We start from the raw sequence: 26,819 nt of genomic DNA, 5'->3' as shown, positions 1-26,819 counted from the left end.
TTAGGAAAACATAGAACCTCTTCAGGTATCATTTGCTGTTTCGAGCCCTCTTAGTAAGTCTTCAATCTCTGAGAATCTCTCAGGTAGTAACATTTGTTTATCTTATATTCATAAATGTTATTTGCAATGTCTGTGTAAATGAAACTTAATTTCCTTATTGTCTTTTTAAAATTTTATTTTTATTAGAACAATGCATACATGGCATAAAAAACAAATAGTATAGAAAAGCTTATAAGAAGCCTCTTACCCATCCACTTCGATTTCAAGTCCCACTTCATAATCATCCACATTTAACTTCCTTAGATGGGAGCTTCTTTTCCCAGTTAGCAAAGTGGAAATGACATGGATTGTAAGGGTCATTCTGAAATATCCAGAATTGTTCATCAACATTAACATGGCATGTCGGGCACATGCACTTCCCAAAGTCTCTGGCTTTTTTATGATTGTGACAAGGTGACAAGGCAACAAATATCACTGCACTTTCCTGACAGACCAGAACTAGGCTGGCAAGCATGTCATGGGAAAAAACACTTAGGATGGGAATCATTATTCATACCTTTCCCTTGGTTGAAATCTTTTAATGGCTTTTCGTTTGCTATGGGACACGAACCGAGCTCATTAGCACAGAATCCAAGACATGCAGTATCAAAGTAGCTAAAATTTGAAGCATTAGTCTATCAGGTTCAAAAGCATATGCTCTTCATACTGCCTTTCATTTATATCATTAAAAGTAATCAAAGTTTTCCTGAAATTTGTAAAATAAGATATTTTTATTATCATCTTAATGCCCTCTATTACAATTTCATTGTACAAAATGTAGCTTGGAATAAATGGAATGAGTGAAAATATGAGTGTTTATAATATGATTTAATCTGTTATCTGAACAAGATAACATTATACATTCTCATGGAAAGTGTCAAAAGTTTCTGAGTATTAAGTAAACTTTTAAATTTTAATATTTTTGAGTCTCAAAATGTATTCCTAATGATAACTATGTTTAGATATGATAAGATAGTAAAAGCAAAGGTGGGTATTCAGAAGAGTATGCAGTATCTGAGGAATGGTGGATCTTAAACTTTTGTTAACCACCCTAATTTTGCTTGTGTTTTGTTCTTCAGGTACGGATACATCTGCAAATAACCACGATAAAATACCTTCCTGTAAAGATGGTAGAAGAACACGGACCTCTAACAGAAGAAGCGTAAGTGTTTCTATTTGGCACAATGTTTTTTTTTATTTTTTTATTTTGCATTAGATTTTTTCTTTTTTCGTGATTGATTATGGGTAAAATCTTGGCTTGAATGGTGTTATTAAGAGCTAATACTTTATCCTACCTAGCATGTCACCCAGGTAATGATGTTTCCTGTTTTGGTTTTAATTAATTCTATTAGAAGAAAAATCCAATAAAACAAGAAGTTTTCAGAGTTTGTGTTAATGTGGAAGATAATCTGTTTGAAAATCTTTTTTGAAATCTGTGTGGTTTTATGGATTTTGTTGAGGTACAAGGTAGAGAAGAGTAGCATATAATAAGCAGAGCTAGAAAATGGCATAAATATGATCTTTTTTAAAAACTATACTTTGTTTTGTGTGTGTTTTTTTTTAATATAGGGTTTCAGTTATTTTCAGTATGAGCCTAATTTTCATTGAGTGCATATCTTTTGGTATTTTATTAAATTACATAAAAGTGGATTTTTGTCTATAGCATCATAGTGCATAAATATATGCACTGTGTTATATGTTATAGGGTTTCTGGCTGATATTGTTAGATGATATACCCAGAATTCAAACTTAGATAATCTAATAGTTCATGATTGTTTTTCATATAGCTCAACTGCAAGCAGTTAGGTGCTAACTTGTAGATGCTCAATAAATATTTTGGCGAATGACTAAATCAACTAATACTTCAAGTTTTTTTTCGTATGATAATTGGGCAAAGTGCTTATGCTTCTGGGTCCATGTTTGGTAGATCAGAAATTAGTAATTACTGTTTCCCTCAGGCGAGGTTGAGTTGGTTAAAATATATCTAATGGGATTTGTGAATTTAGAGGAAAATATAAGAATAGTAGAAGAGCATGGGAAAGAAAATAAATGTGAGAGAACATGCATTAAAATGTAACTTCTTGCATTGTATGGTATTCCTACTTTAAATTTTCTTTATAGCAATTGATCAGTTTTGCAGAAGATAGTGTTTGCAACTTACTTAATACAGAAGCTCAGCCTTGCCAAGAAAAGAAAATCAAGAGGAGGAAATCCCAAGAAAGCAAGTGCACAGACACAGTACGTCCTAAAAAGAATCCGGTGAGTGTGTGTCCAAGATTTATTACAGAGTAGAAATGGTGCATTTCTTTGTTCTATGGTTGGGGAAATATGGAAACAAAATTTTTGGTTTTTTAGTTAACATTAGACCAAGAGTATTAAAATCACCTTATCTTAAAATAGTAAGGGTCATAAGAGATTATATACTCAACTAGAGGCCCGGTGTATGAAATTTGTGCACGGGTGGAAGGTGTCCCTCAGCTCAGCCTGCACCCTCTCCAGTCTGGTCTGCTGGCTCCCAACCGCTCACCTGCCTGCCTGCCTGCCTGCCTGATTGCCCCTAACCACTTCTGCTTGCCAACCTGATCACCCCCTAACCACTCCCATGCCAACCTGATAGATGCCTAACTGCCCTCCCCTGCCGACCCAGTCACCCCCCAACTGCCCTCCCTGCCGGCCTCGTCCCCCTTAACTGCCCTCCCCTGCAGGCCTGGTACCCCCAACTACCCTCCCTGCAGGCCTGGTCCCCCACAACTGCCCTTCCCTGCCGACCCAATTGCCCCTAAGTGCCCTCCCCTGCCAGCCTGGTTGCCCCTAACTGCCCTCCCCTGCTGGCCCGGTCGCCCCTAACTGCCCTCCCCTGCAGGCCTGGTCGCCCCCAACTGCCCTCCTCTGCTGGCCTGGTCACCCCTAACTGCCCTCCCCTTCTAGCCCAGTTCCCCCCCAATTGCCCTCCCCTCCAGGCCTGGTCCCCCTCAACTGCCCTCCCCTGCAGGCCCGGTCGCCCCCAACTGCCCTCCCCTGCCGGCCTGGTCGCCCCTAACAGCCCTCCCCTGCCGGCCTGGTTGCCCCTAACTACCCTCCCCTGCAGGCCTGGTCCCCCCCAGCTGCGCTCCCTCCTCTGCCAGCCTGGTCACCCCCAACTGCCCTCCCCTGTTGGCCTGGTCACCCTAACTGCCCTCCCCTGCCTGCCATCTTGTGACCACATGGGGGCGGCCATCTTGTACAAGGGTGTGACGGTCAGTTTGCATATTACCTCTTTACTATATAGGATTCTTTATTACCCAAGGGCCTCTTTGCATCTTCTTTCTTGTGTTGGGTAAATCCAGCACAATGAGTCATTGCACTCAAATGTTAAATCAGTTCTTATTTCTGAATCTAATCTAACCTGATCCTATTTGGGGAATCCTTTAACTTTCTGGACAGGGATGAGTGCATCCTCTGCACTGGTTTGACCTTGTTTCTGCCAGTGGCTGGATTGCTTCCCCACATTGAAGGAAGAGTTTAGGAACTAGCACTGAGTCAGTGTGTCAGGGCCTAGCCTGACTCAGATGCCTTCACCCTCTTTTGTGTATGGTATAACCGATCCTAGCACCTTAACCCAGTTACTTTTCCCTCTCTCCTTCACTGATCTACATCTTCCTCTGCCATATCCCCAAGCTTGTTTATACCCAAGCCCCTCTCACTTTTAATAATATACATTTATATGTCTTACTCTCCAATTCCAGCCTTATATCCATTCTTGTTCAGACTCCCTTACTAATATCCCTCTGCTGGTACTAATAATCTTCTGGCCCCTTTGTTTACTCTTAACCTTCAGATTCCCCTTAATTTCCCATGTTTCCTTATTTATTCTAAACCATGTGAACTGTTTTCAACCACTCTTGTTAGTAACTTCAGCTCTGCATCCCTTTCATTCTATGTCCACTCTGGACTAATCTAACCAGGATCCCCTCTCCCATCTAACATCGCTCCTGGAGAGACACACAGATGCTTCTGCAAATCCAGTTCCACATATTATCTGATGTTTGGTCTTATTCTCTACCACTTCGCCACTTCACTTTATTTTTCCAGTGCATCCGTTGAGGTCTTGCTCTCACCATCTCAGCAACATTCAGCATCATTGAGAACATTCTTACAGTCTATGTTAAAGGTTTATTTTCTTCCACCTATCCTTAGATGTTTCTGTTACCCAGAGTTCTACTCTTTGCCCTTCCAAATTTTGTATTTTCTGGGTGATTTCATATGCAGCATGGTTGGTTGATAACTCCCAAATCGTTCTGATCTATAAACATTAAGTTCCACCGCCTACTAGACATCTCTTCTTAAATCATCCTACAAACACCTAAAAAAATTAATATTTCAAAACTAATAAACTCTTCAATTTCATCCCAACACACACCTACCTAAAACAGTCAGTAAACTTTTATGCTTCAGAAAACAAAACCTGCCTCCTTTCTTGGTTTAAACATGGCACAATCACCCCAAAGTCAGGAAAACCAGAAGAAACTGAATGTTTTCCTGGTTCAGTCACTTTTTTAGGTCATGGATTCCTTTGAAAGATCCCTTTGCTGAAAAAAAAATACACGTATTTTTTTTGTTATGTTTTTTAATCCTCACCTGAGGATATTTTTCCATTGATTTTTAGAGAGAGTGGAAGAGAGAGGGAAAGATAGAGAAAAACATCGATGTGAGAGAAACACATTGATTGGTTGCCTCCTGCATGGGCTTGACTAGGGCCCAAGACGTGGAGGAGCCTGTAACTGAGGTACATGCCCTTGACTAGAATTGAACCTAGGACCCTTGTGTTCTGCAGGCCTACGCTCTATCCACTGAGCCAAACCGGCTAGGGCAGTATACATAGGTTTAAAAATAGCATTCATCTTATTGCATTAGATATTAGTATTCCTCATACTCTTTAAAAACACTGTTTCAAAGAATGTATACCTACTTCTTTAATAAAATCAGTAGCCAGAAAGTTCAAGAAGGGTTGAGCATTAAGTTTTGTTCCAAGGACTCCACTGCATCAAAAAATTGATGTAATAGGAGGGATAGGTTTAGAATAGCACTGAAAAGAGGAAGGAAATGAGGGATATTAAGCAACAGATGACAGCCTTCAATGAATTTCTGGAGGACAAAGCAGATGGGAGCATGTTGACAGATAAAAGGTGGAAAGATTTACAGCCCAGAATGTGCTAGGAAGGAGCTAGAGAGGCGCTGGGAATCCCAAGAGACTGGGCCCAGTATTGGCAGGTACAATGGATGGTGAGAGTGAGAAGTGGTAGGGAAAAACAGATTAATTGAAGTCCTTTATGTGAAACAATTTGCACCAGTTGGCACCCCTCCCCCATCTCCCACCCTGAAGCTCAGAACAGATGTTGTCATCTAGGTTAAAGCCTTCATTCTGGCATTTGGAAAAGCCTGCAGTTGACACTCCTCATTCTCCCTGTCCCACACAGAGTTCCTAGTGGAATTACCTCAGTCAGGAAAGAGACTGAGCTGGAAAGCAGAGGAAACCCATACCAATTTCCAGTCTTCTCCTATGCAAGAATCAGACAACTAAATAGAACCAAGAACGTGAAAGACCAATATTAAAAAACTGAAAACTGACCCCAGAAAGAAATATTATTCAGAGAATGGAAGGAAATATTATTTAAAAAGCAAATGTTCTAATATCCTCACATTTAAGAAAGTATATACTCAAATTTAAGAAAGTATAAAACTATGGAGGGGGATGCTATGAAAAGGGAGCAGGAAAAAAAGTATTTGCAAAAATATAAAATTTAGTAGTTGGACTAGAGAATAAAATTAAGGAAAGTCTCCCAGAAGGTAGAGCAAAGGAGAGAGAGACTAGTAATGAGATGGAAGACCAGTCTAGGAGACTTCATGGGAATCTCAGAACAAGAAAGTAGCCTGGAAGAAATTGTCAAAATAAAAGAAGAGGATTTCTGTGAACTGAAGAACGGAATGGAAAAAAAAAAAGGTCAGCACTTTGACAAATCATTGTGAAATTGAACAATAAAAATAAGGAGAAAAGTGGACTTTTCCTACCAGGAAATAATAATCAGAGTGGTACCAAGTTTCACTGCACTCTGAATTCTGAGAGATAATTCAACAGGACATTTAAAGCTGTGAAATAAACTTAATTTCAGCCCAATATTCTAAACCCAGCCAAATTTAATTAAGTGTGAAAGAAAAAATAGATTGGACATTTCAAGGACTTTGGAAGTTTTTCTTTGGGTATTTCTGGAGGTGCTGCTTAGCAAAATGAAGTAAGCTTGAGACTTCAGGACTCCGTGGATCTAATAATGCAGGAGAGCCACGGAAGGAAAATCTCTGATTTAGCCTTTCAGCCAGCCCAGGAGAGCAGCCAGTCCAAATCTGTGCAAGAGAAAAGGTGCTCTGGGAAGTAGGTCTCTGGAGGGAAAAACAAAGGACTTGTGATTGAGAAAATGGAAAGTGTACCATATGATAAAAAGAAAGGTAGTTTTATGTCATTTCAAATAAAAGTTTGTGTACAAAAGTTTTGGCCAAATATCATTTCAATCAAGGAAGTGTGAGGAAAAGTATAATTGATAGTGCTTGAAATCATCTACAGGGGGCACCAGAGGAAAGAAATATGATCTCTGTCCTTGACAGAACAATGGAAAATGTTTATACAGTCGTAATAATGTAGATGCAGTTTGTTTTCAACTAAGGGCAAAGTTTTAACAACTTGATTGTGTATAAGATGATCTAAGTGCAGGTAAGAGCAGAAGGTGGAAGTAGGTAGAAAGGATGGAGGTGAAGGTATTAACACTAACGGTGTAGTGGTTAATAGTGCAGGTTCTAGAGCCAGATAACCTGGGTTCTGAATCCTGCTGCTTCCTAGCACTGGCACTGTGGGCAAGATTCTTGATTCTTCTCTTGGTTTTAAAATAGAGTTGTTTTACTTATTTTATAAGCTTACTAGAGGCCTGGTTTATGAAATTCATGCACTGGGGGGTGAGGTGGGGTGGGGGGGTGTCCCTAGCCCAGCCTGCACCCTCTCCAATCTGGGACATCCCTCTCACAATCCGGGACTGCTGGCTCCTAACCGCTTGCCTGCCTGGCTGCCTGATTGCCCCTAACCACTCTGCCTGCCAGCCTGATAGCCCCCCAACTGCTCCCCTGCCGGCCTGGTTGACACCTAACTGTTCCCCTGCCAGCCTGGTCGCCCCCAACTACCCTCCCCTGCAGGCCTGGTTGCCCCCAACTGCCCTCCCCTGCTGGCCATCTTGTGACAATGTGGGGGTGGCCATCTTGTGACGACATGGGGTGGCCATCTTGTGAGGATGTGGGGGCAGCCATCTTGGGATGGCCATCTTATGATGCGAGGGTGTGGGGTCAATTTGCATATTATATAGGATGGTGAATAGTAAATGAGTTAATACGTGTAAAACACTTAGAACAATGCCTGGCCATAGTAAGCACTATGGCTGTTATAATTATCATCTTACAAATTAGGAGTTTAAGATGTTTTTTAAAAGATGTAAAGAAATACAAATGTAAATTCAAAGGTAACCAATGAAAGAACCAAACTAACAAGGAAGAGGAAGATTTAAGTGAGAAATAGCCTCATCTTTCATGGCACAGATTAGTGGAGATTTACACTATGTTGTATGTTTGAAGTATTCTAAGAGAATAGATATTACACACACACATAAAAGTGGTAACTGCTAACTATGTGAGGGGATGGATGTGTTTATTAACTTGATTGTGGTAATCATGATCTTCAATTTATATCAAACATAGAGGATTAAGATCACTAATATTAAAAAAGTGTCTAAATTGAGTAAAAAGTTAACTAGAGAAAAATGTACAAGAGGTATTCTTTGTCTCCCCATTTTTGCTGTTTCTTTGTAATTGTTTCTATGTATTAGGTCCGTGGTCAGCAAACTGCAGCTCGCGAGCCACATGCGGCTCTTTGGTCCCTTGAGTGTGGCTCTTCCATAAAATACCACGGCCTGGGCAAGTCTATTTTGAAGAAGTGGCGTTAGAAGAAGTTTAAGTTTAAAAAATTTGGCTCTCAAAAGAAATTTCAATCGTACTGTTGATATTTGGGTCTGTTGACTAATGAGTTTGCCGACCACTGTATTAGTTCAAACTGTTCTGCAATCCAGATTTTTTTAAATTGGTCTTATGTGGTAGATGTTTTGTAGGACCCAGTGGTGCAGTCTCTCAGGTCTTCTGGGCTGGGTGTTCTAGGGACACCCCCTACTTGGGATTTTTGGGCTCTCCTGATATAGCTGGGTCTTAAATTTTATTGTCCCGTTTGTGGATGGAGTCTCCTCTCAGGGTGTCTGATTATGTGGCTTGTGTGCTGCCAACCATTGTGGAGGCGCTGACTGAACAGCACAAAATACAACACGACAAGACACGACATAGGAGAAATAGAACACGAATGTATACAAGACACCTGTAATCCCAATAAAAGTGACCGCAAGAATGATAGCGAGAAAAAAAAAAAAAAGAAAGAATAGGGAGAAAACACAATAAAACAAACCAAATAGCACAAAAACAGAGAAAGGGGTGAGGGGAGGATGGGCAGAATCTGTAGGTGCAGAGCTTAAATAGAGAAAATAAGGTTAAGGAATTGGATGAATAGGTGAAGGACCGTGGTTTAGAATAGAGGGAGGAAAGAAATGAGGAAGACAAGAAGAAAAAATAAAAAATAATTTTTTGAAAAAGGAATTAGAGGAAAGAGCAGATACGCCTAAATTTAGGAAGTGAATTTAAAAATATTCGGAGAAGAGCAAGAGAAGAAAGAAAAAAAATTGAGTAGTGAAGAAAAAGAAAAGAGAATGGGAAGTAGAGTAGGAGCAGGGAAGAATAGATATATTGAAAGGGCAGAGCAGGACAGCACAAAATGCACTGTACCCTCCATCCTGTGTAACTGTGTATATGACTCCTTTTTCTTAGAAAACCGCGAGAATGTAACAGTTGCATAAACCTGCCAATAGGAATGTAGAGAAGTAGACTCAGTCCAAATTAGGCAAGCTGCACAGTACTCCCCTGTGTAACCAGACCCCTGCCCCTGCCCCCTGACCAATCAACGGGGCCACGAACGTTCCCCCCCCCACTGCTTTGGACCCCCTTTAAAGGCTTTGTTCTCCCAAGGCTCCTCCTCCTCCCCCCACCTCGCCGTTGTGTGTGAGTGTGGGACAGAGCTCAAGCTAGCTTGAATACAAACTCTTTGCTTTTGCATCGGACTCGTCTTTTTCCCTGGTGGTTTTTCTTGGGGACCCCGAATTCTGGGCATAACAATATGAATAAACCATCAGAGACTAAAATAATAACAGATTAATAAAGCAGATAAAGAGATCCATTTTTAAAAAGGGGACAAAAGAAAGAAAAGAGAAAAACTAAGACGGAAAGGCAAAGAAAAATGGGAGGAAAAAAAGTGAAGAAAATGGTGCAAAAAAATAAGGTAAAAAAAAATTTAAAACAATAATTAAAAAGTGAAGTGTCATTTGCTTCAGCCGAGTAGTAATGCCCCGTGGGAGCTGGTTGAGGACCCCACTCTTCTGTTCTGTCTGCCAGTTCTGGGCTCCCTGTTAGGTACTTAGGTGCTGGCCACTGTCAGGCAGTGTCCTTTGGCTTTTAGCACCCTGCTTGAAGCTCTAAGCCAGTGGTCGGCAAACTGCGGCTCGCGAGCCACATGCGGCTCTTTGGCCCTTGAGTGTGGCTCTTCCACAAAATGCCACATGCGGGCGCGCACGTACAGTGCGATTGAAACTTCGTGGCCCATGCGCAGAAGTCGGTTTTCGGCTCTCAAACGAAATTTCTATCGTTGTACTGTTGATATTTGGCTCTGTTCACTAATGAGTTTGCCGACCACTGGTTTAGAAGCTTAAGAACGACCTAATGCAGGACTCCTGGCCACATCTCCCTGCCCTGCTTCCTCTCAGCCTCTCCTCAGGCACCTCAAGTCTGTGCCTCCCTCCCCGCGCCAAAGCCTCGGGTGAGTGATTGCAATAGAAAAGTTCTGTGTCTGGGTTTACAGAATAAAAGCGAAGACAAAACCAAACCAAAACAATAAGGAAACTGCGGTCCCCCCCCCCCCCCCCCCCCCCCAGCACCGCGCTGCTCCTTGCTCAGGCTGCTTTCGTGGCTGTGGTCTTGGGTCCAGATTCCGAGGCAGCCAGCAGCCCTGTGACTTTTCCTTTTCACAGTTGGATATTATGCCTGTCGCCAAGGGACGAGGCTTCCTCCTCACCCTCTCTGCCCACCGCCCCTCTCAAGCCCACATCCCTGTTACTAAGCTCTACAGACCCCTGCCCTTCCTTGTTGTAAATTGTCTCCTCAGCTGTGACTAATACGTTAATTCCGGGTGGATGTTCTCCGGTTTAGTTGTATTTCCAGTCTGGCCCCCAGACTAGATGCCTATTCAGCTGCTATTTCTTTCTCTCCAAGAGATATTCTTTAAAGTTCACAAGATTGAAATGAAAATGGTCCTTAAACGTGAGAAATATGTTTGGAGTTTTTCACCATAAGGAGAACTCCACTGAGATGCCATTTCTTACCAAAGATTAGGGGAGATCCAAATGTTTGATAGCATACTCTGTTGGTATGGTTAGTTGGTAAACAGGCATGCTCATACCTTTTCTGGTAATGCATCTCTGTTGAGGGCAATTTGGCAGTATCAAGCCAAATTAAATATTCATTTGCCTTTTGACCCAGTAATCCCATTTCTAGGAATTCATCACAAAGATCCAGTGACAAATAGGCATTGTACAAAGTTATTTATTGCAGCACTCTGTAATGCCAAAGACTGAAAACGAACCAAATGTCTGTCAGTATAAGACTGGTGAGTAAACAATGTTGTGTTCACAAAGTGAGGATTTTGTAAGCTATAGAAAGTAGTGAAGAAAAATTCCAAATGCTACAATGGAATGATGCCAGGAGTTATTTACTGTTCAGTGAAATAAATTGTAAAATGATGTGTATCGTAAGCTACCTATTAAGGGGTGAACTGTGTTCCCCAGAATTCTTAGGTAGAAGCCCTAACCCCCACTACCTCAGAATGTGACTGTTTGAAAATAGAGCCTTTAAAGGGGTAATTAGGTAAAAATGAAGCCCATAGTATGGTCCCTAATCCATTCGAACTGGTGTCCCTTTAAGAAGACATAAAAGACACCAGGGGCAGGCAGGCAGGTAGAAGACCATGTGATGGGGCAGCAGGAGGGCAACTGTCTGTTCAATAATTAGAGGCCTCAGAGGAAACCAACCCTACCGGCACCTTGATCTTGGACTTTGAGCTTCCAGAACTGTGAGAAATAACATTGTTTAAGCCAGCTGTCGCCAACCAGTGGTCTGCACACTACTGGTGGTCGTGAGCTGGTTTAAGCCACCCAGTCTGGTATTTGTTATGGCACTTAATATGGAAAACTAATATACTACTTTTTTATCTAAGAACATTAAAAAATAATATAAGTATGTGTATATATATGAACACACAAAATCTTTTAATTAAAAAAGTTGGAGAATAAGGCAAAAACAACTAGTGACGTATAGGGAGAGGTGACTGGAGGGGGAATAGGAAGAAATGAGGCTAGACTTCCTTGAATGTTTTACCTTTTGACATGTATGTGTTCTAACTATCAAACAAAATTAAGTTTAGGAAAAAGAACATTGCCTAAAATTTGAAAACAAAATGAAACAAATTAATTGTATATGTCAAGTTGGTGGCTTAATCTTACAAAGAATTATTTTAAACTTAGAAATTTGACAAATCCTGTGGGATAGATCCTAAATACAAAAATAACTGCAAAGAAGGCTTAAACAGTATGAAGCACTCATACTGACAGGGGAATTAAATCTAGAATAAAGAAAATAAGCAGCTCTTTAACTGTCATTATGTATCAAGACTTTTCACTATGAGACAAAAACATTTCAGAACCTTGTTAGACAAAATTTGAGTGGGAAATATCAATATGAACTGATACTTTTTCCTTTAAAATTATGAGAAAAAAAATTTTTTAATGTATTAGTTTCAGGTATACAGCTTAGTGGTTAGATAATCATATACTTTACATAGTCTTCCCCCGATATTTCCAGTACCCCAACTGGCACCATTTTCTTTCTCTATTGATGAAGCTTAGGAGAGAGCATCTCTGGTACCTAGATTGCTATCTCTAAGTACCATTTTCACAGAGTTCCTTAGTGAAACAACTGCTTTCAGATTTACAGCAGATACAGGAAATGAACTCAGCTCTGTCCCAGTGTGCAAGCAAGGAAGCTTAAACTGCTGGGACCTTGTTAGAGGCCACAAACCAGCAAGAAGGGGTGACCACTGACCAAAAGTGGGGCAGTTTGACCGTCAGAAATAGTGATTGTAAGAGATTGAAACACAAACATCAAATAATGAAAAAAATCATTAAGTTCATAATAATTAAAAATATAACAAAACTTGAAGGCCACTTCCGCTGTCTCAGACATCAACTAATTTTTCTAAAAATTAGAAAATAAAGTTTGAGCTCTATTTCAAGTAAATAATTGATGAGGCATTTTCACTAATAAGTAAAAACATACTCATGAAAGCTGTTGAATGTTAGGTGGAAGGTAATAAGGAAGCAGGATGGATGGATGAGACTGAACACCGGAGCCCTGGTTATTCATCATGCCACAGAAGGGGTAAAAGTGGGTCTCCTGATGCAGTAAGGAAGTATACAGTCATCTGTGAAATGCACTTTCAAAAAAAAAAAGAAATTGGCTTATGCTGGGGATAGATGCCTCAGTTTATTCACCAAATAAATGGCAAGAGGAGAAAGTTAAGGAACCAAAGATTTAAAGAGATCTAGCAACCAAATGGAATGTGTGGAGACCTTATTGGTGTCCCGCTTTGAATAATTCTAAAAAGATGTTTATGGACCAATTGGAGTACTTTGAACTCTGACAAAATATTAGGGAAAGTTGCTGTCATTATGGTTTTTGTATGGTTAAATGTTACATTTTGAGATAATTTGAAAAATGCATGCTGTTGTAAGAAGAATTAGAAAGATCCCAAGTATGCTCTACCTAGTTTTTCCCAATGGTACTGGTGACATCTTGCAGAACTGTTATACAATATCACAGTGGTACATTATCAAAATAGAGTCAAGGGCATTTTGTTGCTGCAAAGCTCTCTTCTTGTAGCTATATTCACTTCCCATTCTTACCCCCCTCGCCCAACAACCCTTGGCAACCACTAATCTGTTATCCATATTTTTCATTTGTCATTTTAAGAAGGTTATTTAAATGAAATCACACATTATGTAACCTTTTGGGACTGGCTTTTTTCACTCAGCATAATTCACTGGAAATTGGTCCAGGGTTTTGGGTGTGTTGTTATTTTTAAAAAGAGATATACTAGTGTGTGTGTGTGTGTGTGTGTGTGTGTGTGTGTGTGTGTGTGTATGTGTGTGTGTATAGATATATAGATATATATATCTATATAGATATATACATGAAGATATAAATAAATATAAAGATGTGTGTGTATATATAAATAAAACAAGTGATTACATTGTATGACTTAAACTTACATGATGTTATATGTCATATCTCAAGAAAGCTGGAGAAAAATTAAACTTCATAGTAAAAGGCAAAAAATCAATAGAATACAATGTCAGGTAATAAAATGTTTCATTTCATTGTGGAAAAAGGGAGCCCTTACCTCTTAGAGATATATAGGATTTTCAGATAAAATTATTTGCTTTTGGGGGAGTGTTTATAAATGAATTTTGATTTCTATACATTAGTGATTGTTGACAATAGTTGATAGGTACATGGGGTTCAATATACTGTTCTATTTTTTGTGTGCCCAACATTTTTCTTTATAAAAAGTTAAAAAGATAGCAATATGAGCCCCTTAGTTAAGGGATGGAGCTACCTACAGAACTAAAAATGGAACTAGTAAGCAAGGGTAGGGAAGTGTATGCTTTTGTCATAAGCTTTCCTGTACAATTTGATTTGTTGCCAAGTCTTAATGGTGCAAATAAAAGTCTTAATGGTGCAAATAAAAGATAAGCACTTACTTCTGGTGCATGACCTCCTTCACTGTATGAAAAGAAATAACGGTGATTCTGGAGGAAATGGAATCACTTTAGGGATAATACTTTCGGTTGTCCTTTGCTCCAAGTCATGAACCACTTCTCGATCACATGGCTTCCCTAGGATTCCAGTTAGAAGTGGCTTTTTGTTTTTTGCAGTATAAGCAAGGCTTTTTTGTATTGGCTTAAATTAAAATTTTGTTAAAGTTCTCGCCTTTGCAGATGAAACCTCCTTAAGGATAATATAGATGTATTTTCATGGCAGGACACAGGGGCTTTCATCTTTGCTTTTTGGTTGGTGTACTTCCATTGGCCGTGACCATGAAAAAACAGAATACTCGTCTTTCACCATGTTTGGCAAATTTTATGAATGAAACAAAGGTTTTCAAAATTCCGCTAAAAGTGGATTTTCTCTCCATATGAATCAGAAACTATTCTAGAAGTTATAATATTGACCATAGTATATTAGCTGAACATGTAGGGATCGTGTCACACAGTAATACTAAGAGCACGATTTTTTAAATATTAATATTTTTATTGCTTTCAGAGAGGAAGGATGAGGGAGAGAGATAGAAACATCAATGATGAGTGAGACACATCGATTGGTTGCCTCCTGCACGCACCCCGACCAGGGCCAGGGATCCAGCCTGCAACCTAGGTACGTGCTCTTGACCGGAATCAAACTTGGGACCCTTCAGTCCGCAGGTTGATGCTCTATCCACTGAGCCAAACTGGCTAGGGCAAGAGCATAATTTTTGATGTTAAAAATATTTCCCCCATATCAACCTCACACCTAAGTAAACTTATTTAATACTAGTTCTATTGTGATTTCCATTTTGCAGATGAGTTCAAAATGAGGTACAGAGAGGTGAGGTAACTTGCCTAAGGTTATAAAGCAGAGTCAGGATTTGAACAGAAGGCTTCTGGCACCAGAGGCCAAATACTTGGTTTTGCAGCTCATCTATAGAGCCCACATCCATTGACTAAGCTATCATTTCCTCAACTGTCCCATGGAAGTGAACAGAAATTCCCTGAAAATAAAAAGTGTCATGAAAACATATTTAACCCAGCATTTTTCTATTGTATGGAGACGTTATTTATACTGAGGATTTCTCAGATAATTTAATGTTAAATGTATATTGTACATCACCAAGAGGAACATTTATCTTCTGTTCTATAATTATTTTCCCATGGAATGTTTTGTTTTACAGGCTATCAGTAGATATCTCAAGGAACATACAGTTCTGGGCTATTTGCATACTCTTGAAAATCATTCACTATTTCCCAACATTCATTTATATGATCTTTCTTAAATGTAACTTCAGATGTTGTTTAATCCCTGAATCACCGTGCAATGGGACCTTGTTAGCTTCATCTGCCATCTCTACGTGGGCCCACCCACAATACACTGCTGCTTGCAGCTCTTCGTCTGTGCTGCCTCACATGGTGCTCCTGTGAATGCCTTTCTCTTCCCTTTGTTTCTTTTTTGTTGTTGTTTTTAATCTTTTTAAAAATATATATATATTTTTATTGATTTCAGAGAGAGGAAGGAAGAGAGAGAGAGAGGCAGAAACAGAAACAGCCTCCCACATGCCCCACACTGGCGATCAACCCAGGCATGTGCCCCAACTGGGAATCGAACCGTGACCCTGGGTCAATGCCCAACCATTGAGCCACGCCAGCCAGGTGCCCTTCTCTTCTTTTTGAAAAGCCCTTCTGCACCACTCCCGTAATTGGCCAAAATAGTTCTCGCTTAAGACTTAACTTAGACATTACCTTTTCTGGGGAGCCTGCCTCAAACACCTCCCCTAGGCCAGGTACCCATCTTCTTGGTCTATGCAGAGTGTGTCATGATCGTATGTATTATGACTACTTGTCGTTAGACCCTGAGCTCCCTAAAGACCACATCCAGCCCAACGGGCATGGCTCAGGGGTTGAGCATTAACCTGTGAACCAGGAGGTCACAGTTTTGATTCCTGGTCTGGGTATATACACGGGTTGCAGGCTCTATCCCCAGTGTGGGGTGTGCAGGAGGCAGCCAATCAATGATTCTCTCTCATCATTGATGGTTCTATCTCTCTCTTCCTCTCCCTTCCTCTCTGAAATCAATACACACACACACATACACACACTAGAGGCCCAGTGCATGAAATTCATGCACAGGTAGGGTCCTAGGCCTGGCGGGCGATCAGGGATGATCGTGGCCTTCTGGCTGCTGGCTGGGACCTTCCTTCATTCCACACCACCCCCTGGTGGTCAGCGCATGTCATAGTGAGTGAGCAAACTCCAGTCTCCTGGTCGAACTCCCGAGGGGACACTTTGCATATTAGCCTTTTATATATATAGACTAGAGGCCCGGTGCACGAAATTCGTGCATGGGGGGTTATCCCTCAGCCCAGCCTGCACCCTCTTTAATCTGGGACCCCCTGAGGGATGTCTGACCGCCCGTTTAGGCCCGATCCCAAAACATTTTCTCAGGTTTTAAAAAGTTGCCGAAACGGGCAGTCAGATAATCCCTTTTACAATCCAGGACTGCTGGCTCCCAACTGCTTGCCTGCCTCTGCCTGATTGCCCCCAACTGCTTCTGCCTGCCAGTCTGATCAACGCGTAACTGCTCCCCGGCTGGCCCAATTGCCCCTAACTGTCCTCCCCTGCAGGCTTGGTCCCCCCCAACTGCATTCTTCTGCTGGCCTGGTCTCTCCCAACTGCCCTCCTCTGCTGGCCTGGTCACCCCTAACTGCCCTCCCTGCTTGCCTGATTGCCCACAACTGCCCTCCCCTGCAGTCCTGGTACCCCCCAACTGCCCTCCCCTGCAGGCCTGGTCCCCCCCCAACTGCCCTCCCATGCAGGCCTGGTCCCCCTGCAACTGCCCCCCCTTGCTGGCCTGGTCTCCCCCAACAGCCCTCCTCTGCTGGCCTTGTCACCCCTAACTGCCCACAACTGCCCTCCCCTGCAGGCCATCCTGTGGTGGCCATCTTGTGTCCGCATGGGGGCAGCCATCTTTGACCACATGGGGGTGGCCATCTTGTGTCTTGGAGTGATGGTCAATTTGCATATTATTTTATTAGATAGGATAACCACATCCAGTGTGTTTTGTCTCATACCTAAGAAGGTATTACCTGCACGTAGCAGTATCTCCATGAATGTTTGCGTGAATTCCATTTTCTAAGAAGCATTGTTAAAAACATGTTCCTTATCTGGTTCTCTCAGATATTATCACCCCGAGTATATTTCTTTTTACTCATAATACATTATTTCAATACAGTGTTTGACTTTCCCTCAAGTCTTTTCCATAGGAAACTTTAACATAGGACATTAGTTCTCAGTTACTGAAATGGCAGTCAGAATTAAATTATTTAATACTGCATTGCAGATATTATTAAGCAGTTTTTTTTTATTTTTATAGAACCCGTATGTTTTTTATCAATTATTCCCAACCTTTGCCTCTCATCTACTTGTGCTTGTTAAAGATTCATTTTATTTTGACCTATTCATTTTAATCTTGAACATATCTTGTTTGCATCAGCTCAGCCAGCTTTGTGTTCTCTTCAAACTTGGTGTACACACCTCTTGTTTCTTCATCCAGATCTGGGGGAGAAAACGTCCCCCACCCCCCCACCCCCCGCCTCCCCATGGCTTGCAGTAGGTAACTCCTGAAATTAATGCTGAGTCATCCTAACTACAGCATGGTTACAAATACCTCGTGTCTTTAGTCTGTCCAGTCTCTCTAATCTTATTTTTTACTTATCCTGAGTTTATTTTGGCAATGCTTTATGGCAGTTCAAAACGTTTTTGCTACAATTTGTTCATTGAGTTCTGCTTTATATTTTATTTGACTTTATTAAGGTACCTCACCCCCTACCCCAAATCAGATTTCTGAAATTTAAATGAGATGAATGGTTTTAAGTGTTTCAATAGAAATTAAAGGGTCAAAATTGTATATGGTGCTATATCTTTCTCAGTTACTGTGTTTTAAAACATTTTCTCAGGTTTTAAAAAGTTGCCGAAAGAAGAAAGCAAGAAGAAAGAAAGGCGTTGAGAAGACTCTGTATGGGGAAAGAGAAATTGCGTCTAAGAAGCCACTTCTAAGTCCTATTCCTGAGCTACCTGAAGTCTATGAGATGTCGCCTTCAGTTCCATGCGTCCGCAGGAAGTTTTCAGGTCTCTTCTCTTCACCTTCTTTGTTGCTATTTCTCTTTATTTTTTCCCTTTTTCCCATTCACCATGTAAATTGTAAATAAAGAAGAAAAACAACTTTTCACCTTACCACAAGCATGTTAAGAAAGCAGCTGTGTGTAACTTTTACGTCACCAAGACCCTTTCAGACTTTGATGGAAGCTCTGGATCCTCCCCCCAAAGAAACTCATATATTTTAGGAGAAATACTTTTTTCATCCCGTTTCTTTTTCCTTTTTAAAGCATTTCATTACAGTAAAATGAATTCTGTTTGGTGGTATAGTCCGTCATTAAAAGGGAATGAGGTGATGGCTCAACACTAAATACATCTAATAGGAATTAAGGACAATAGTTAAAAAATATACTTGCCCTGCATTTCAGTAGAGTTGGCCCTATTAAGCATCTTCTATAAAGCCATTTGTAAATTGAGCTTGATTACCTTGAAAGCTTTGTTTAAAAGCAAAGATGGAGTTACTAAATATTCTAGTTAGATAAAAATTGAAGTTGCATCTGCTTTGTAATGCCGGGGTTTTAAATTAACAAAACTTGCTACAAATAATAAGAGTATGTGTTAATTTGTGTTAATTTTGTATAGAATCATTTTTAAAATACCTACCTTTGTCAGTCATCCAATATTTTTAGTCTGCATTCCTTTTACAACATACCATATAGGATTTATAACAGATTCAAGGATGAATATGGAACATGCCACTTTAAACTCTTGGCTTCTGCCTCCTTTTTAATTTCGGGAAAGCACAAAAGTTTAAACACAGGACCCATCCAGTCACACACAGGCTCCTCCAGCCCCAGGCAGCTCCTCCAGCCCCGGGCACCTGCAGGGCAGCGCTCTCCTGTCCCAGCCTTTCAGGTGGTTTGTCTTGGGACAGGGGGTGGCCAAATGCTGCTCTCCTTATGATTTAGCTGAGCCTGCTGCCTTTCCAGGAAAACTGTTCACAATACACCTTCCCACCTGGTTTATAGTGATCTGTCTGCCTCCGTTCCCTGCAAATTGTGGTCCCCTTGAGACTGGAAATGAAGTCTTATCCCCAGTTCCTAAGCAGTTGTTGTTTTTCTTTCAAGATGTTTAAATAATGTTAGTATTTTTTTTTCTGTCTTGCATCTTGTTAGATAATTTTTTTTTAATACCTGAAGCAATTTTAAAAAATCTATATATAACCAACTGTTACAAGGGTTTAAAGCAGTTCTCTCCCTCCCTCCCTCCCTCCCTCCCTCCTTTCCTTCCTTCCTTCCTTCCTTCCTTCCTTCCTTCCTTCCTTCCTTCCTTCCTTCCTTCCTTCCTTCCTTCCTTCCTTCCTTCCTTCCTTCTTTTCCTCTCCATGTTTCTCTCCCTTTCTCTCATTCTCTCTCTCCCTCTCTGCCTGCCTCCATTCCTCTCGCCTACTTTTTTCTTGAGTATTTAATTTCATGAACAATACATGAGTATCCATTTTTAAAGTTGTATAAAGAGTCCAAGGGACATATTAGTGGATGGCACTGAGTGGACCCTGCCCTTTGTTAACCTCTAGCTTTACAGGACATGATTTGAAATACCCCAAACATCCTATATAATAAAAGACTAATATGCAAATCGACTGAACGGCAGAACGACCATTCGCTGTGATGTGCACTAACCACCAGGGGGCAGACGCTCAACGCAGGAGCTGCCCCTGGTGGTCAGTGTGCTCCCAAAGGGGGAGCGCCGCTCAGCCAGAAGCTGGGCTCATGGCTGGCAAGCGCAGCGGCGGTGGCGGAAGCCTCTCCCACCTCCTCAGCAGCGCTAAGGATGTCTGACTGCCAGTTTAGGCCCACTCCTCGCTTAGGGAGCGGGCCTAAGCCATCAGTCGGACATTCCCCGAGGGCTCCTGGACTGCAAGAGGGCGCAGGCTGGGCTGAGAGACAACCCCCCCACCCCCCACCCGACCCCTCCCCCAAGTGCACGAATTTCGTGCACCAGTCTTTAGTGCATATATATGCCTTTCAAACAAGATTTTTTTGTAGATTTTTTTTTGTTCAGCTTATGTTATATATGTCTGCCAGTTTGATTTTGTTTAGAACATTTTTATACTCATTTGACTGATGAATTATATGAGATAACAAGGAGATGGTATTTAATAGTATTGAGATTTAGAACAAATAAGGCCTGAACTCATTTACGCTGTGTTACGTAACTTGAGGACCATAACAAGGTGTTTTCACCCTTGATTTTTCCCCCCTGTGATGTTACACAGTGTGCTGAAAACACAGGACAGGCTCCATGGGGCACGAGTTTCCTGGAGGAGGAATTTTAGTCAGCGATTGAGGCAGAAGAGATTTTTAGAATATTGAAGTAAAAATGGCTCTATTTGAGAGTATAATTCAGTTTATGTTAATTTTTTAACACAGGGCATAAGACCTGAGTGTCTTCAGAGAGTACCCTTTTAGTGAAGCCAGTAAGTCCCCCAGAATTCCAAGTTTTCTTTCCTCAAATTGATCCTCAATTTCTTCTGCTAAAAGGTAGATTGTTAAAAAAAATTATTTTATTTTTACACGCAAACTATTCAGGGGAAACATTGATAGAAAAGTTTCAGAAGCAGAACATTGCCCATTTTCAGTAATTCATTTTTAGGGAAATGGGAAATGTAGCTAATTGACCTTGTAGTGTGGCAAGTACATTAGAATGGAAGCAATTTAAGACACAGTTCTTATTTTACTGGTCTGAGGTTTTGTGCTTTATTAATTCAAGCATTAACTACATGTTTTCTTAACCTGTGGGTTGGGGAAGAACTAAAAGAGAAAGGATGATGACAGATAGTACAGGTACAATGTAATATTTTATACATCTTGTGGTTTTTTGCAAGTTTAAAACAGACTACAATATGGCACCCATTTGATTGTTAAAGTTTATTTTTATGGTTACTTTTTAATTAGATTCAAACTTATTTACATGCCCATAGATGATTTCAACTCAAATGGTGAAATTGAAGAAAGGAAGCCTCCAGAAAGAAAGAACCGTCTCCCTCAGCACTCAGACTTGAATCCAGAGTTTAATAAGCACGGTGTGTCTGAATTCTGCAGCACTCATATAAAAAGTTCCTTGTTGCTTATTAATTCCACTTTTGATCAAGATTCAAGTATAAATGCTGTAGGAATCTGTACAAGTAAAATTATTCCAAAAGCAGAAATTAAGTTGGAAAGTGAAAATGACCTAAAAACTGGGCTGGAGAATGAAAACAGTCATGTTTCTTGTGCTTCTGTGACTGAAAAACCCATTGTATCACCAGATGGTCCACCATCAGCTTTTCTCATGCAGCCCCAAGAATGTTCTGCTGCTGATCAAAATGTGGAAAACCACCTTCACATGCAAGTTCCAGGTGATATAAAGTGTGAACAACAGGATGGCTTCTTAAGAGCTACTGAAGGAGAACTGCTCAAGGATTTACTGTCTGGCTCACCAAAAGAATGCGATTATTCAGCGGCTGTCTTAATTGACAATAGAAAAGAAAAGAAAAGGCAAAGTCAGGGTGTGGGCAGAAAGTCGGCAGCAAGTAGCAGTGGTGGGAGCTGTGAAACGAAATGTAGAAGACGACGCTCTGTGTGTTATCCTGATGGTCAGAGTTTACACTTAGAAACTGACGGAAGTCACAAACCTTCCTACAGTGTGGGCAGCTCTGTCGAAATTAGTTTGGAAAATTCTGAACTGTATAAAGATTTATCTGACTCCCTAGAGCAAACCTTTCAGAGAACCAATCGGGAAACAAAAGTCAGACGTAGCACACGGCTACAGAGAGATTTGGAAAATGAAGGACTTGTATGGATTTCACTTCCACTTCCTTCCGCTTCCTGCCCTCCCCAAAGAACCAAAAGGAGAACAATGCATACAGTTGACAGCAGAGGACTTGAAAGTATGTCCCCCAGAAGAAAAGCTGTGTCCAGACAACCACCATGTCCACTCTACTCCACATCAGAACAAGAAAACAGTGAGGGCTTAGCAGCGAATTTTCCCACTTTCCCTCAGAGAAGGAGGAAGAGCTTTTGTACATCTGCACTTGCAAACACTGAAAATACTAAGTCAAAATGCTAAACAGGAAGAGCCTTCTCAGCCAGAAGGGAGAAAGCTCTCTAAAGGACATCGAGAGCATTAACCATATCGGAGAACTGGGCAGTAACTGATGTCTGTGGAACTTTTGTCCAGAGAGAAGGTAACTGTCCATGCTTAAAAGATTCTTCCTGGTTCCTGTTATCTGTGCGATTTCAGTGTTTTCAAAGTTTCAAATAAAATCACTTGAGTTGAACCTACTTTTAAGTAGAAACAAGTGAATTGCTTTATCATTCAAAAAGAAAACATTCTATTAAATATGTCCTTCTCCCCCACATGGTAAATGCTTTATTAGTATTTGGCAAAAAAGGATTGTTTATAGAGCTGATAATATGTCTCTTAAGTTTCATTTCACATTAGTACATATTTACCACCTCATTACATCTGGATGAGAAGAGGGTTTTTTTTTAAAAAAGCAAAACAAAACCAAATTGATATAATTAATGTAATGATGAAAATTGGAGGTTAATACAAGGTGGAAAGGTGTTAAAGTGTTTTTATTTTAAAAATACTGCAAAAAAAAACTGGTTAAAAATTTTAACAATTAGAGTAGATGAATTATAAAATTTGTTTCTTCTTTGGGTTAAAGTTAAGAGAAGCTTAAATGACTGTTTTATCTGTCTCAAATTAAATTTTTAATACTTATATTAAAATCAAATTTTAAACATGGAATTTTGGAAAAGTCTTTTCATGACCCGAATACAAGGTGGGGCAAAAGTAGGTTTACAGTTGTTCGGACAGAAAATGATACAATAATTCATAAATATTAATACAAGAATAAACTGTTTTGTGCACTCACAACTGTAAACCTGCTTTTGTCCCACCCTGTATGATAAATCTATCATTATAAAATGAAAATATAATTTATAAATAACTAATGTGAAAGCATTTTGTAATTCAAACAGTATTCTTACATGCTTTGTTGGGTGAGAGGTGACTATAACAGTTTAGTTGAAGACTCATTTCCCAGATTACTCAAATTAGTCATAGGTAATTTGGGATTTATTTTGTGGTTCTCCTTAAAGAAATTTTTTTAAAACTTATGCAAAGCGGCAGTAGGTCGCTAATTTCTTTTTTAGCAAGGCATTTTCCAGCCTTGCTATCTTTATTTCACTATGTCAAGTACTGTCACTTGTCTCGGATTTTCTAGTTATGCCTCAGCCATATGGCAGTATATCTACCCTGTATCCTGTCGCCACTTTGGCAATAGCAGTTTGAAAATCTAAAGCCTTATATATCTGGAATTTGTGAATGTGCGTAAATCATTGTATCATTGCACAATTGTCTTTGGAATCCTTTAAATCATTAAACTCTGCCTCTCCAATATAGCAGAAACCTGTTAACAAATAGGGCTCTCTATAAATAACACAACAGGGAAGAAGGCGCCTGCTGAGCGCCCATTTCCCCTCCTCCGAGAGAGACTATTTGTTACCTTCTTGGCACCAATAGGTCTGGAACTCCTGCTGGTCAAGACTAATGTATTTTACATTAACACTCAAAGTGATCCCCAATTTCTTCTGCTAAAGGGTGAATTGTTTAAAAAATTCTTTTATCTTCACACGTAAATTATTTATGGACTTTCCCCCTCTTTTTATAGTTTAGTGTGGTTGGCAAATGGATACCACTGAAAACAAACCACAGAAAAAGAAAAACTAACTTCTTAGGAAGCTTTTTGGTTTTGGTAATTAAAAAAGAAAGAAACTTTCAGAAATACAAGATGTTAGAGTGTTTTGTTTTCTGTTAAATATTTGTATTTCTCCTTTGTTTAACATGAGGGTTAAAAAAAAGATTGTTATTTTCTCCCCTTTTAATTGTATGGTGATCTATAATATCAGTTGTCTTTGACTTTTTATAATTTCACATGCTTTGTTTTATTCCTCAAAAGTGTTCATGAGGATGAGGGAAACATTTTTGCGTGTGATTTTTTTTTCCCACTTGAATTTTCAAATATAAAGTTCTCATTTTCTAGCATCTACATTTAAAAATACAAAAACGTTTTACAAGTTGTGTTGGTTTCAGTGTTTCAATGTGAATATTTTGTTGCTATTTCTAAAGAACAAATGCATTTTTCCTAAAAAGATCAGCTCTGAAAAATTAAAAAAACTTAGGTACAGTTTTATCCTTTACGTCTCATTTGAATCATAAAACTTGCAAGATTTCTGTATTTGCCATGCTTTCTTTTTTTAATGGTTTTCACTTATAGTTTAATCAAAAACTTGGCTCCTAAGTCTTTTTTTTTTTTTACCTTTTTTACTGCTGTAACCATTGACATTTGGCCTTAGAACAACCTCTTCTCATCTTTTCCCGCTTCTGTAGATGCTTGTTTGTTCCAGAAGATGGCAGCATGACATCTGGAGTTTCTCCTGTACCCCTATCTAGAGCCAGGGCCTCTTGCTGCTGCTGCGGGAACCTCCCTTTAACTCTAGTTTTTACTCATTTTTATTACAAAAGTAAAATGTGACTATTGAAAAAGTAGATGATTTTACAAGATTGAAAACTGTCTTCTCCCACCCCTGCAAGCGTCCTACAGCTTTCTTAAATGTAAACCCTGTTAACAGCCCGCACAGCTTCCAGACCTTCCCTGTGTAAACATGACTATGGGCTTGTTTTCTGATGGGATCACTATACGTGCCATTCTGCAACTTGATTTTTTATTCAACAAAGTACTGAGTATCCTCAGTCTTACCATGGGGAGCCCTTTTCGTAGAATTACATAACTTTGGTATTTATAATTTAGTCATTTCCTCCCTAATGCATGCTACTTGTCTTTTTTGTTGTTGTTGTTGTTGTTGTTGTTGTTGAAAATTAAGCCACACTGGGTTTGTGTGAAAATAAAAGATAAATTCCCTGAAATTAAAATGGTTATTAAGTTCTCTTTTATAAATCATACCTGGCAAAGCCCCTTTATAAAGAATTTGGCATCTTAGCCTTCTTTCTGTCTCTCATATTGTCCTGCCACTTGGCTTCCATTTTCTCCTACTGCTCCCACAGGCACTTAAGTCATAGAATTAAGGGTCAGATTTAGATTTGGCCTAAGAAGAAAAAATGATTAATAACACCTGATTCATGCTTTATATTAAAAGGGCTTTTTCTTTTTTTACACCAGGTTTCTTGAGGAATAATTAACCTACAATAAAGTTCACCCCTTTTGAACTTCCAGTTTGAATTTTGGCAAATTCATCAAGTCCTGTAACCACTACCATAGCCAAGTAATAGAACATATTCATCACCCCAAAGGTTCTCTCCTACCTCCTTGCAGTCAGTCCCTTCTCCCTCAACCTGGCCCCTCACAGCCCCTCCCTCACTGATAGCTATCCTTATAGTTTTGCCTTTTCCAGAATATCTCATAAATGGGATCATATGGTATAATATGTCCTTTTTAAATCTAGCATAAAGCTTTTGAAATTCATCAATGTCGCATGTCATAAGTAGTTGGTTTCTGTTTATTGCTAAGTACTATTCCCATTTTATGGGTGTACCAGTTTGTTTATTTATTCACCAATTGATGGATATTTGGGTTGTTTCTGTTTTGTTTTGTTGTTGTCTTTTGGTTGTTCCAAATAAAGCTCCTATACACAGTCACATAAGGATATTTTTTATAGACATGTGTTTTCATTTATCTTGGGATAAATGCTTAGGAGTGGGATTCCTGGGATGTACCATTGGGTTATGTTTAACTGTTTAGCCAAGAAACCACCACGCTTTCCCGAAGGGCTGCACCTGGTACTGGCAGTCCTTTTCATTATAGGCATTCTAATAGGTATGCGGTGCAATAGTATCTCATTGTGGTTTTAATGTATATTTTCCTAATAAACATCTTTTACTATGTTTGCCATCCTTATATTTTCTTTATTGAAGTGTCGATTCCACTGCTCATGGTTTTTGTGTTGTTGTTTTTTTGTCTCATTATTGAGTTGAAAGAGTTCTGTGTATATTTGGATACAAGGCCTTTATTAGATATATGTCTGCAAATGTTTTTCCCTAGTCAGTGGCTAGTCTTTTTATTTTCTTAGCAGTGTCTTTTGAAGAGCAGACATAAATTTTGTTATAATCTAATTTATTCATTTTATTCTTTAATGGTTTGTGCTTTTGTGTCTTATCCAAGAAATCTTTGCATGACTCAAGGGTACTGAGATTTTCTCCTATGTTTTCTTATACAGGTGTTCAGTCTACATTGAGTTAATTTTTGTATATTGTGTAAGGCAAGGGCGTTTTTTTGGTTTTTTTTTAATGGAAATCATTTGTTGAAAAGATTATACATTTCTCATTGAATGACATTGGCACCTTTGTTGCAATCAGTTGGCATATGTGTAGGTCTATTTCTGGACTTTTATTCTGTTCCATTGATCTGTGTGTGTCTAACCTCCGTCCCACCATCTTGATTCTAAAAATTTTTTACTGTGAATCTGGGTCATAGTAAATGTTTAAAGTTCTTTAAAAAAACAAACAGCCGAAACCGGTTTGGCTCAGTGGATAGAGCGT

At 39.8% G+C, this 26,819-nt stretch overlaps 1 protein-coding gene across 6 annotated transcripts in view; it reads left to right on the top strand.

Moving 5' to 3' along the window:
• CDCA2 (cell division cycle associated 2) overlaps positions 1-26,362 on the top strand; it is a 75,096-nt gene extending 48,734 nt beyond the window's left edge. For 3 of the 6 annotated variants that reach the window (XM_079772496.1, XM_079772497.1, XM_079772495.1), the window contains 5 exons: positions 5-83; positions 1,119-1,201; positions 2,161-2,298; positions 18,077-18,248; positions 21,196-26,362. In XM_079772496.1, the coding sequence (XP_079628622.1) occupies positions 5-83; positions 1,119-1,201; positions 2,161-2,298; positions 18,077-18,248; positions 21,196-22,322 (1,599 nt within the window). In that variant the 3' untranslated portion in view covers positions 22,323-26,362. The remainder of the gene's footprint in view (positions 1-4; positions 84-1,118; positions 1,202-2,160; positions 2,299-18,076; positions 18,249-21,195) is intronic. The other 3 variants (XM_079772498.1, XM_079772500.1, XM_079772499.1) reach the window with 3 other exon arrangements.
• Positions 26,363-26,819: the final 457 nt, after the last annotated feature.

Source organism: Cnephaeus nilssonii (assembly GCF_951640355.1).
Source record: "Cnephaeus nilssonii genome assembly, chromosome: 5".
NCBI classification, from domain to species: Eukaryota; Metazoa; Chordata; class Mammalia; order Chiroptera; family Vespertilionidae; genus Cnephaeus; species Cnephaeus nilssonii.
The sequence above is the reverse complement of the archived record's forward strand: the minus strand, read 5'-3'. Positions and strand labels throughout refer to the sequence as shown.